A 13,877-nucleotide genomic window follows, 5' to 3' on the forward strand; every position below is an offset into this window, starting at 1 on the left:
CATCCAATCTAGACAACCAGTCTCTAATACTCTATTATAACAAAGCCTACAAGGAGCAACATGATGGTGACTACATGTGGCCATAAGAACCGCCCCCCACCCCCCCAAAAAAACAGCATTTAAAGAAAAGACCTCTTTAAATTGCCAACTGCTTTTACCATTCCATTACAGATACCAAACTACAATCCTACTTATAGATTGACATAGAAGATGTTACAGACAGGTAAGTAAAACCTGTACTGGGCATTTACCTGATACATGTCCTGTTACATTCCACAGACATAAGGTAGAGCACAAAAAACAACAGTTTCCATCAGGAATTCATTTATACACAGTGAAACATTCTTCAATAAATGATTCCTCTAACATAGTCTACTAGGGAAGCAGAACTAAGTAGGGTAGAACTTTCCCCAGTGATGGCCACTAAGAACATTATTTTCAAGGTTAGAATAAAATGGCTCCTGAGACTAGGGGATATTAGTTACTCAATTATAAATAATACAAAGACTAGTCTATGAAGTGTTCCAAGAACACCAAGGTAAATCTTAATTTTAATTTAGCCATCCTAAATTAAAAAATAAAAATGTCTGTAAAGCTGCACATTTTCGACATTAAGGAAGGTTTTCTAAAGCAAGTATTGTTTAACACCATGGAAACTCTGCACTAATAGCTGTTACAATCATTTCTAGAATCTGTCTGCATCTATCTATGCAAAAATTTTAGTATGTTATGTTTTTCCTACTAAATGAACATCAAAAAAGTATGGATCAACACACTAGTCATCTTACCTACACACATATAAAATATTTTTGTTAACTTTATCACTTACAAATAATCTAGGATTACTTTATTTTCATGCACAGGTGTTTAAACTTCTGTGGCAAATAATTCCACTTTTGTGGAATACTAACTGTATTCCAAAAGAAAATTTCAGATTTAAAAAGACAAAATCTAGGTTATTTTCTTGATTGCTAAAATTTGCACATGATTTTATACATGGTAGAAATGTTATTAACACTTTAATAATACTAAATTACCTACTAAATGTTTAATTAACCGCCAGTTATAATGGTTAAAGATTTTAAGATCAAACTTGAAATTATATTAACATAGAGGTTTTCTTCAACATAAATTTGTTCATTTAACAAATATTTATGAGTACCCAAGTATCAGACTCTGTTCTTAGTTACTGGAGATACAGCAGGGAACAAAGGAAGCAGAGTCCATTCTATCAAGGAACTTACATTCTAGTGGGAGAAGACGTACACAGTGGTGTTATAAAGAAAAACAAGCAAAATGGGGTAGGAATGGGTTCTATTTTAACAGGGCAACCTGAGACATCCTCTCTTATGACATTCAATCAGAAACCCAAAGAAGGAGAAGGTCATGAGAGAATAAGTAGTACAGGGCACAAGCAAAGGCCTTTGGGCAGGACAGGGTTGGGGGAGTTCTAGGAATAACAAGCAGGCCAGTGTGGTTGAAGATAAACCAGGAAAGAAGAAAAAAAGAAAGGTAGAAAATAAGATCAGAGGTAGCAAGGAGCAGATCATGGGTCTTATGAACAGTTACATGCTTTCTACAGAGAGTTTACAGTTCTACAAACTTAGGGCATAAGCCATGTGATGCTAATGACACAACTTTATCCTGCTCACAGGGTACCTTAAAGGAGAAGTTATGTTCTACCAATCTCTTTATTCCTGGTGGCTAACACACAATTGGCACTCGAATATTCAAGATCAGAGTCAACGGTATTTTTCTTATGACACAGGGTTTACTTACAACACCAGTAAATTATCATGTAGCTAGTACCTCTAAAATTCAGTTTAATGACAGTGGTAAGAGGCATCGTAACCATGTACTACAGGTTAACAAGGAATCTATTATGTTCATCCTCAACACTGGCATCAGAGGATAAATGTGATAGTTGCATCTTAGTATTGAGCTCCCATCTCAAATTATGTAGACATAAGACACTAAATTCACCTCTAATCCTGGCCGGAAGTAAATTCCTTCAAAGAGTCAGGTACAAATTGATATCAAAGAGAAATAAATACCTGCCTGACAGAAATCCCATTTAAGCTGACTCCACCTTTTTCCAAGGCTTATCACTTATCAGTAATAGTTACTACCTCAACATCTGTAGTATACAAGGTACTTGATAAACATAAGCTTATGGTTGAAGAAACTGAGGCTGAGGCACATTCATTAACTTGCCTGAGGTAACGGCTAGACATATACTGAATGAACAAACAATGGCTAAGTAGAATTTGAAACAGGTCTGACTGACTCAAAAGCTCATAATCCATATCCACACCCCTACTATATCAGGCTTGCACCTAATTCACAAGTGTGGAGGGGAAATCTTCATCTGATTAGATCCCATGGGATATGCAAACCTAAGGCAGTACCATCCTAGTACCCAGAGGATTATTTTTTATGTCTTTACTAGAGGATTTTTTTAAAGCTCAAGAATGTGATAATTAAATGATAGCAGTTAACTTCATTTTGCCTTCCATATATATGTAACTCAAATATTAAAATCCAAAGCTAAAGAAGTTACAATTTAAGCATAAAAGCTGAGGGCTCAATAAAAACAAAAATCATGTAAGAATCTGGTAGTATTAACACAGGAACAGAAAACCAAATACTGCATGTTCTCACTAGTAAGTGGGAGATAAATGATGAGAACACATGGACACAGGAACAACAGACACTGGGGCCTACTGAAGGGTGGAGGATGGGAAGAGGGAGAGGATCAGGAAAAAAAACTAATGGGTTGTAGGCTTAATACCTGGGTGACGAAACAATCTGTACAACAAACCCCCATGACACAAGTTTACCTATATAACAAACCTGCCCATGCACCTGAACTTCAAAGCTGAAAAACAACAAAAAACCCCCAACACCCCCTGCCCCCAAAAGAATCTGGTAGCAGTTTTTTTTTTTTTTTTTTTTTTTGGAAGGAAATAGTAATGATACTCACAGAAGGAAGTGAATCAGTAGTATGGGTACACTAGTCAAGCATAGAGTATCAAATCTTTCTCATCTGGAGGGGTTTTTTGATACCAGAAAGTTTTGGTCCAAACATAGCATACTAGCTAGGTTACCCAGAATATTCATGATGGCCAAAGACATTATAAAGCTACACTTTTTTGAAAAGTGTATCTTTTAATCTAAAATGTAGAGCAATTTCAACATTTTGACTACCTCATTACACTAAAATCCCTAAGGGTTTTGCTATTTCATCTAGAGCCCAGGTAGTAAATTCTTCAAAAGAACAATCTGCCAGTGCAACCACAGGCACAAATGATGATGGTCTGGGAGCAGGAAAAGCCTACTTTTTGTACTGTATTCTACAATAAACATTTTGGTTTCACTTGTAATTTAAAATTCTTCCAAGACAAAAAATACTTCAGCACTTTCTATAAAGTCTCAGGAATCATTTTATATATATATATAAAATACACACACACACATAATAGGCAGTGAGAGAGCAGTAATCTAAGTGTTCTGTAGTTTTCCTGGTCTTTTAGAGATAGCTATCAACTTTAAAGTTTTATTTCCCTCACAAAGTAACTGGTAGAATAAAGCTAAAGCTAAGTTAAACATTAAACAAAATTAACTGCCCTTAGGGATCTTCTAGAGTTCAGAATGTCTCGACCATTACTCCTCCCTGCAACACAGGTGGTCCTTACTTCTCTATAACTCATTTCATGTATCACAAAGCTGAGCATTTTGTTTGATCTTATCTTTAATTTATGAATTATATATGAAAAATATTTTAGTTTCTAGAGTTGGGCAAACTTGATGAAAGAGGTAAGCCTATACATTCCTTAGATAACAGATCCCTTTGCCTACCATAGAGGCTCCTCAAAATGGTATGAAGAGCAAGCTGATGTTAATATTCAAAAGCCTAAATGATTCTCAAATGACTCTGAAAGTATATAATCACTTTTCTAAATTTTTCCATCCAAAATTAAAATAAAGGAAATTCCTTTGAAATAATGCTATTTTTTTTCTTCTTTTAAACAGATGGTCATTCTTACCGATTTCCTTCCGTATTTCAAAGGAAACCACAGAGTATTATGTTTGGAAGAAATAATCCAGCACACAACTTAAGAATGCTAACAATTTCACATTTAGGGAAAAAATATTTTTGAACTACGACCAAACCCTTGTAGAACTGCTAAACTGGAATCCAACCAGAAAACACGTTACTCAAAACCACTTACCTTAAGAAAATTCTTGACTCGCTCAGGATCATAGCAGTTGCTTTCTCTACAGATTCTTTCTACTTCTTTGATTTGCCCAGTCTTGCAAGCTGCCTGAATGTATTTAAAGTGCACATCTGGGTCCTGACTAAAGTTAACAATGGATCCCAGAAAATAAAAGAGACCTTAAAGAAACAAGTAATTACAATTAAGCATAGGCACACTTTTGAGAATGACTGAAAAGCATTTATGCAATTAAAAAACTGTTACATTGAATACTCCCAAATATAAGTTGGTTGCTTAAAAAGCTCGATAAAAATACTAATTATTCCATTAATCAGATCAGTAAAATGGATTTGCACTTTAATCCTAAAGAACAGACAATTCAACCCAATGTTTCCTTTTTTTCTTTTTTATTGAGGCAGGTCTCTGTCACCCAGGCTGGAGTGCAGTGGCACGATCATAGCTCACTGCAGCCTCAAACTCCTGGGATCAAGCAATCCTCCTACCTCAACCTCCTAAGTAGGTAGGTGCATGCCACTATGCCAGGCTAATTTTTAAGAAAATTTTTGTAGAGATGGGGTCTTGCTGTGTTACCCAGGCTGGTCTTGAATTTGTGGCCTCAAGCAATCCTCCTGCCTTGGCCTCCCAAAGCACTGGGATTATTAAAGGCATATACCACTGTGCCCCTATATGGGAAATTTTAAATGAAGACCCCAATACCTGGTGTTTTTCAATATGCAGTTTATAGGAAACATACAAAATAATTTGGGAAGAATTTAGTGCAGTATTGTCCAGAAGAACTTTCTGCAATGATGAAAATCTTATCTTTGCCCCCCGATGTAATAGCCACTAACCACACGTGGCTATTAAGCACTTGAAATGTGGCTAGAGTGACTGAATAACTAAATATTAAATTTTATTTAATTTTAATAACTTTCAATGTAAATAGCTGCTATATGTGGCTAGTGACTGCTGTACTAAACAGTGTAAAACTGTGAAAATTAAGAAAACATTAAGAAAACTAGTAGACTCTCTTACCCCTTCTCAATAGAGCACTACTACTACAAAGAGGAGAGAAAGGCAATTGAGGACCAGAACTTAGCCACCCAACAGTGATTACGTTAGTTCCCTGCATAGCAGTGGTTCTCAACTGAGGTGATTTTCCTCACAGGTGACACTGGCAATGTCTGAAGACATTTTTGGTTGTCACAACTGGTGGAGCTGACGCTACTGGCATCTAGTGGGTAGAAACCAGGAATGCTGCTAAATATTCTACTAAATATTCTACATCTACAGGAATACCCCTCTACAATGATTATCCAGCCTTAAATGTCTATAGTACTAAGGTTAAGAAATTCTGCTAAATAGCAACAAATCACAAAATGCCCTTGGCGAGAATCACCTGCTATTGTAAGAGTCAGACATATAAGCATAAAATGTTATTATACCCGATCATTAGTACAGATTGAGTATCCCCTATCCAAAATACTTGAGACCAGACATGTTTCAAATTTTCAACTTTGGAATATTCGCTTTATAATTACCTGATCAGCATCCCTAATCTGAAAATCCAATTTCTGAAACGCTCCAACAAGCATTTCCTTTGAGCATTATGTTGGTGTTCAAAAAGTTTCAGGCTTTGGTGCATTTTGGATTTTCAGATTAGGGACACTCAACCTGTATTTTCATTTTATACAATTTCAACACCACTACATATTTTTCTCTTAAAATTCTACCTTTCATTCATCTATAAAATATCCAAACAGATGGTCTTGTTCACTGCATATCCTTAGGATCCAACATAAAAGGGCCTTGACAACATTTATTGAATAAAAATTAAAATGTCCCATAGAACAAATTTTTAGAAAGACAAGATTTCCAGGCCAGGCACGGTGGCTCAAGCCTGTAATCCCAGCACTTTGGGAGGCCGAGACGGGCAGATCACGAGGTCAGGAGATCGAGACCATCCTGGCTAATATGGTGAAACCCTGTCTCTACTAAAAAAATACAAAAAAAACTAGCCAGGCGAGGTGGCAGGTGCCTGTAGTCCCAGCTACTCGGGAGGCTGAGGCAGGAGAATGGCGTAAACCCGGGAAGCAGAGGTTGCAGTGAGCCGAGATCCGGCCACTGCACTCCAGCCTGGGCAACAGAGCGAGACTCTGTCTCAAAAAAAAAAAAAAAAAAAAGAAAGAAAGACAAAATTTCCAATAGCCTGATCATAAGCATACCTCTTCTTGGCTATCTTAAGTACTTTTTAAAAAAACTCAAAAACTCCTACTTACCTTCAAAACTCTTGAAAGATTCAAAAAGTTCAATCAGAGACTGAGTTGACAGTTGTTCATGATATTTAGAAGCCACTTGAACACAGATCTGCAGATTCTGACGAATGTTGGCAGACAGCATGGCTCTGAGACATTCTAGGGAGTCTTCTACTGATAAGGAACCAAAGTAGTTGACTAACCACTACAAGACAAAATAAATGAATGAATGAATAAATGAAATAACGTTGAACCTCATGGTGGTATGAAATCATTAATATTTAGTACCACAAACACATTTTCAGTGTACCTATTAATCACAACTAACACCATCTATCAGGTAAGAAACTGAAATACCTCAGGGTTAAGAAGATGGGTGTGAACCACTGCACGTTTTATATCATATAAATCAGTGAAGTGTTCTAATGCACGCTGCAGTAGGCCAGCCTTTTCACACAGTTGAGCAATGTGAGCCCGGTCATAATGTGTGAACATCTGATTGCCTAGAATAGCATCTGCAACCTGTAAAACCACAAACAAGGAAAGTTAATTGTCCACTCCATTTATATGAGTAATTCAACATCCATTACAGATTAAGGTTTAATAGTGAACTGTTAAAGAAAGTACAAAAGAATATTATAATAGCTAAATTTTCTTGTATAAGGAGTAGGCATCTCAGTAGCTTTGCATGACAATCTGAGATGCTCTGCACAACTACTAAAACAATGTTGGAAACATGCCTAAAAAGCATTAAAACACATACTTGAGGCGCATGCATAAGGTTCATCTCAAGTAACCGCGTCTGTAAAGGACCTTCAGATGGGCGATTATTCTTCAGAGCATCAAGCAAGAATGCAGTACATTGCTGAATTAGATTGTATTCCATAAAGACATCTACAATCTACAAAAAAAATAGATTTAAAAGAAATTGTTTTAAGATACTATGGAGAGTATGTAGACAAAATTATGCACGAGCTCTTTCTTTACCTGAGAATTTTATTTGGACAATATGAACACTTTAAGAACAAATTTTTGTCCTCTAGAGAACACAGTTATTTTCAGTTCTGATAAAAACTACAAAATATTTCAAGATATTACATAATAGCAGAATACAATTGAACCAATAGACCTTTATTTTATTATTTTATTTTATTTTTTTGAGGCGGAGTTTTGCTCTTGTTGCCCAGGCTGGAGTGCAATGGCACGATCCCAGCTCACTGCAACCTCCGCCTCCCAGGTTCAAGCGATTCTCCTGCCTCTGCTCCCAAGCAGCTGGCATTACAAGCATCTGCCACCACACCTGGATAATTTGTTATTTTTAGTAGAGACAGGGTTTTGCTATATTGGCTAGGCTGGTCTCAAACTCCTGACCTCAGGTGATCTGCCCACCTCAGCCTCCCAAAGTGCTGGGATTACAGGCGTGAGCCACCATGCCCAGACTGACCTTTATTTTTATAAACTTTTGAAAAACAACAGCATAAACAATATGAAGGACTCTGACTCACACTTCCAAATGCATCTCTTCCCTCTCCCCATACCCAGTGGCAACTACTATCCTGTTTTATCATCCCCATGTATTTTTCATATTTTTAATACATATATATCTCTAAATAAGATGTTTGTTTTGCATGTATTAAAACTACATGCAGATGGTTTCATATTATCCATTCTTTTGCAACTTGCTTTTTTTTGCAAGGCATTTGAGGTTTATCCATATAGAGTGACAAAGCTTTAATTTCTACAAACTCTAAGTTTCTTTTTTTTTTTTTTTTCTTTTTAAGAGAGTCTCACTCTGTTGCCCAGGTTGGAGTGCAATGGCATGATCACAGCTCACTGCAAACTGGACCTCCAGGCTCAAGCTGTCCCTCCACTTCAGCCACCTGAGTAGCTAGGACAACAGGCATGTGCCACCACACCCAGCTGATTTTTTAATTTTTTGTAGTTACAGGGTCTCACATGTTGCCCAGACTGGTCTTGAATTCTTGGCCTCAAGCAATCCTCCCACCTTGGTCTCCCAAAGTACTGGGACTACAAGCGTGAACCACCACGGCTGGCCCCCACTCTCCATTTCAATCAGCTTCTACAAAATATATTGTAATCACATTACCTGTGTGATGTCAGCAAGAGGCTCTTCATCTTGAACTAACATTTGGGCAAACTGCTGTCCCTGATCTGGACTGATTCGCATTACATTTCTCAGCAGAAATATCCAATCTGGAGTGTATCCAACCTATAAACAAACAAAGACTTAAACGCTGCTTCTAAGTTTCAATTTCATAGCATTTAAAGACTTTTTCTACTATAAAATCTTGCTAATATAGAACTACTTGTGAAAGCACAAATTCATTTTCGATTTAAAGTGCCCAGTTAGACCCTGATGATGACATATTTGAATAAACACCTGTCAATTTTTATAACTGGCTTATCCATTTTCTTCTTCTTTTTTTTTTTGAGACAGGGTCTTGCTTTGTCATCCAAGCTGGAGTGCAGAGGTGCAATCTCGGTTCACTGAAACCTCTGCCCCCTGGGCTCAAGTAATCCTCCCACCTTGGCTTCCTGAGTAGCTAGGACCACAGGCACACACCACCACGCCTGGCTACTTTTTTGTATTTTTAGTAAAAACAGGGTTTCACCATGTTGCCCAGACTGGTCTCAAACTCCTGAGCTCAAGTGATCTGCCCGCCTTGGCCTCCCAAAGTGCTGGGATTACAGGCGCAAGCTACCACGCCTGGCCTGGCTTATCCATTTTCAATAAATGAGTATTTCAAAAGTTTGTTCTAACATGTTAAACATGTCTGCTATCTTAAATTCTGATAAGCCATGCAAGAGTAATTGTCTCAATTTAACAAGTATGAATTTGATATGAGGGGTAAGAGAATTTTTATATATTTCAAAGTAAATCAAAATGAAAGGAAATTCACTATTAAAGTAACCAAGAGTTAATACAGGCTAATTTCTCTGTCCATGCTTCGATGAATTCATGCTGAGAATCTGTTTCATTGAACTCACTTTTTTAGCATATAAAACAATCTTCTGGACTTGACCTGTTTCTGCAAAGCACTGAATGACTTTATTTGGGACGTTAGCCCTTAGGTACACACTAAGTGCCAATGTAGGGTCCACAGATTTCACAAGATCACCCAGTTCTTCAGAACATTCCAGCTGTCCAAAGGAAAAAGAGATTGTTTAGTGATCGATCAACTGTTTTAGAAATGAGCAGTTGACACTATATCCACTATAATAATTAGTATGAGAAGTACTTAGTTTCACAGAATATACTATAAATATGCAGGGGTTGTGGCTGGTAGACTCTTAATCTTGTATTCACAGCAATGTCTCAGTAGAATTCTCCACAAATCTTATTTAAAGATAAAAAGCTCACCTAGACTGCAATCTTATAGATATTATCAACTACCTTGTTAGGGATTTAAGTACTTTAAAGCAGAATCTTCTACCTCTTATACTCCTAACTACTAAGAATATTCAGATATCAGACTCACATCACATGGCTCCGATTTTTCAAAAACAAAAAGCAACTTTTTTTTGTTTTTTTTTTTTTTTTGAGACAGAGTCTCACTCTGTCGCCCAGGCTGGAGTGCAGTGGTGCGATCTCGGCTCACTGCAAGCTCTGCCTCCCGGGTTCACGGCATTCTCCTGCCTCAGCCTCCTGAGTAGCTGGGACTACAGGCGCCCGCCACCACGCCCGGCTAATTTTGTTTTGTATTTTTTAGTAGAGATGGGGTTTCACAATGTTAGCCAGGATGGCCTCGATCTCCTGACCTCATGATCCGCCCGTCTCGGCCTCCCAAAGTGCTCGGACTACAGGCATGAGCCACCGTGCCCGGCAAAAAGCAACTTTTAATGTAATGTTATCAACTGAAAATTTGATATTGAAGGAGCCAGATGAGGTTTACCGTAAGGTCAGTTATTAAATCACAGTGTAACCTATATATGTCTGAAGAATCTAAGTACCACTATCTTCTTGACTTGGATTTAAGCTTACAGGGCAAGAAGGACACTCTTAAGAATTTTTAGGTAGTATACAAGCAAATACCGTCTTCTGTGTTATTCAGTCTGCCTTACTCATTGAGCTGCCCAATCTGGAAATTCATTTCCTAAGAGTTCCAGTTTATATACCAAAGTTGACTTTCTACTTTGGAGACTAACTCTTATAAATGATATTTAATGCCAAAAATAGAAAGTTGTATCAGAGTCTATAATCTTAACTGAACATGCTAATGAATAGTTGATGTCTCTTTTATTAAAACCACAAATGGTCCCATTTGACTGTTCACAGAAAAGGGTAATGATACCTAAAAAGCTTTCACCCTGTTACATAGGTTAACTCAGTTACCTTGGCTGTTCTCATTCTCCCTTATCTTCTTAAAAAATGGTGTGTATTTATTTAATAGGGTCTCTCTGTGTTGCCTAGGCTGGTCTCAAACTCCTTGCATCAAGTGATCCTTGTGATCCTTTTGCCTCGGCCTCCCAAAGTAGTGGGATTACAGGTGTGAGCCACCGAACTCAGCCCTGCCTTATCTTAATCAATTAGGATGGACCTCAGATACTCGCTAGTGTGGCTGTTCTTCATCAGAGACTCCTGTCCAAGCATCCCAAATCTGATAAACTATTCTCTAGTATCTTACAAGATTGCCAGAAACTGGATCAAGAAACAAGGACTTAGAATTAATAATATAAAAACAGTACTAATATATACTAATGCTGAAAGAATAACAACATTAAATATTATTCACTATTCAGAGTGCTTTAAACAATACTACTTCAGTTCTTGACAATGGCAATTCCATACTACAACTTTGAGGAGAAAGGTTTTTTTATATGGTGGTGTGAAAGGAATTAACACTAATGGATAGCTAAAACTTGTCTGTTATCTTAGAAACAAAAAACGCCCTTTGGCTGTTTCTCAGTCACTATTCCACATTAGGAATAATGTGCTCAGGAAAACGTACTACCATTATATGCTCTCTGTAAAGAGAAATGAGTAAGTACTGAGTGAATATAAAAGGCATCGAAAAGACCTACAGTAAAGAAAGCTAGTTAACATTCAGAAAAGGTTCCTATTTAAATAAATTTCAAGAAACCAAGTTAAATATTTTTCCATGTAACACCAACTAACATTCTGTGAAATCACTGGGAAACAGTATCTCATTGCTAATTAGACAGCCATCCTGTCTTATTAAGATCCAACTTTTTTCTTTTTTTTTTTTTAAGACTGAGTCTCATTCTATAGCCCCGGCTACAGTGCAGTGAAGCAATCTCAGCTCACTGCAACCTCCACCTCCCGGGTTCAAGTGATTCTCCTGCCTCAGCCTCCCGAGTAGCTGGGATTACAGGTGCTGCCACCACGTCCGGCCAATTTTTGTATTTTTAGTAAAGACGGGGTTTCTCCATGGTGGTAAGGCTGGTCTCAAACTCCCAACCTCAGGTGATCCGCCTGCCTCGGCCTCCCAAAGCGCTGGGATTACAGGCGTAAGCCACCACGCCCAGTGAAAAAATAAATATATTTTCAAAAGGAAATAAGTGAACCCATCTTATGCAATGTATGTTTTTGTTCTGTTTCTACCAGCAGTAATGGAGACATTTTGGTGCAGCCTAAATGATTTTAACTTGCTAATATCATATTTAATGCAATCAAAGCAAGATTATGTCAACACAATTTCAAGTACCTTATCTTCTTTTAACCATTTCTCCAAAAGCTGTTTTCGCCCTTGCTGAAGTACAGGCCTACAAAGCTCTAAGGATTCGTATTTGTTGAGCTGTCCCTGGTCCAAAAGGATACCAAAGTATTGAAGTAGAGGAGAAGTTTGACCTGGCTGGGCTGGGACACTCTGGAACCGACGGATAGTGTCTGGAGTACGAAGAATACCCTTTAAGAAGAAGAAATGTTAAACACACTTCAAAAGTGATCCAAACATCACACTAATCACCCCATAGAGATCAATCTCTTAGGTCAATCTTAAAGGAATGAATCCATCTATTAATATGAAGTTTCAAATCTTCTCCATCTAGAGTAAATATTTAGTCACTATCTTTCATACTCCTGGTTCAATGTTATAAGATTATCCAGAATCAAAAATAGATCAACTTAAATTACAATGTCAATGTGTAAAAGAATAGTTATAATCATAACATAGTTATAGCTAGGTATTATCCCAAGTTCATATTAAATTAAGTACAAATTTCATAATGAATATTGGTCAGGAATATAAGGTATTAATTCAGTCCACCATAAACCAACATCAAAAGTGATAATAAATTCAGCCTAATTTTGACAGCTCTACTCACCAAAAAGTTGGACAGTATTTCTTTCATGTCCAACTTATGGAAATAAAATCAGTAACCATCATCTATGAGGTCAAATAGTATTACACCTAAATAACTAAACATTATTACATCTATGTAAATCAAAAGCTTGCTAGAACTACATATCCTTGTAACAATCTGGGTTTTAAAAAACTAATCAAATCCAGAGAAAATTAACCAAATCTAGAGGCACTGACAAGGAATTCTACTAAAGGAAAATGTAACCCAAATGTAATCTAAAAACAGTTTCTCTCTAGAAAGCTGGTTCCTTTTCTAGCAATATGAGAAACAGAATATTAACAATGGATTAATGTCATGACAACTTCATTTTCATAACGCTTTACCTTTGGTGCATTAGCAGCCACCTTTGCTGCCTCTGAGTAATTTCCCTGGGCAAAAAGAGCATTAAATTTCCGGGCAAAGAGTTCTTCAGCACCGGCTAAGTTGTTACGTACAGCCATTCTCAGAGCCAAATCAGGATTTTGTAGAACATTGGTGATGTAAGGAATTATGTTTTCTTCTTCCACACACACTGACAGAACCTGCAATTTAAAGAATAAAATATAGCTGCAATGTGTTCATTTTGATACAAATGATATCAAGTCTATTTAGAACAGGTTAATACTGAGTCACAAAGGTAATGAAATTGTGACAGCTGTTTTCTTGCTGCCATTAAAAAATAATAAAAGAAAGGAAGGAAGGAAGACAAGGAGAAAAAAAATTAAGGAGATTTGAAAACAAGTATCACAGGGTGCTAGGCCATTATGTGGTTCCTAAAATATGGCTATTCTATAATCTAAATAACTTCTTTCTTCATTGTCCAAACTAACTGCTTTGATACCATCTATTCATTCTTAACATAGTCAGTATCAAAGATTAACATTCCCACTTAATTGAGCTCTGAAAGACAACTCCACATAATTTAAAACTTCCTGAGGACATCAATCTTGATAACCTACAGAAAATGACATTGAAGAAGCTATGATATCTAAATGACATTTAAGGTTCACTTGCAAGTTGTTTAAGGTATATTCCTTCTAATTTTAGGATTTTTTTTTACAAGAACTTTACAGTAATTTTT

At 37.0% G+C, this 13,877-nt stretch overlaps 1 protein-coding gene across 2 annotated transcripts in view; it reads right to left on the reverse strand.

The window, feature by feature from the left end:
• CLTC (clathrin heavy chain) overlaps positions 1–13,877 on the reverse strand; it is a 74,987-nt gene that overhangs the window by 21,100 nt on the left and 40,010 nt on the right. For both annotated transcript variants that reach the window (XM_005583872.4, XM_005583871.4), the window contains exons 7-14: positions 13,141–13,338; positions 12,160–12,360; positions 9,482–9,634; positions 8,580–8,702; positions 7,236–7,373; positions 6,830–6,994; positions 6,497–6,677; positions 4,233–4,396 (exon numbers count right to left, since the gene is read on the reverse strand). In XM_005583872.4, coding sequence (XP_005583929.1) covers positions 4,233–4,396; positions 6,497–6,677; positions 6,830–6,994; positions 7,236–7,373; positions 8,580–8,702; positions 9,482–9,634; positions 12,160–12,360; positions 13,141–13,338 — 1,323 coding nt within the window. The remainder of the gene's footprint in view (positions 1–4,232; positions 4,397–6,496; positions 6,678–6,829; positions 6,995–7,235; positions 7,374–8,579; positions 8,703–9,481; positions 9,635–12,159; positions 12,361–13,140; positions 13,339–13,877) is intronic.

Source organism: Macaca fascicularis, chromosome 16, assembly GCF_037993035.2.
Source record: "Macaca fascicularis isolate 582-1 chromosome 16, T2T-MFA8v1.1".
Classification (NCBI taxonomy): domain Eukaryota; kingdom Metazoa; phylum Chordata; class Mammalia; order Primates; family Cercopithecidae; genus Macaca; species Macaca fascicularis.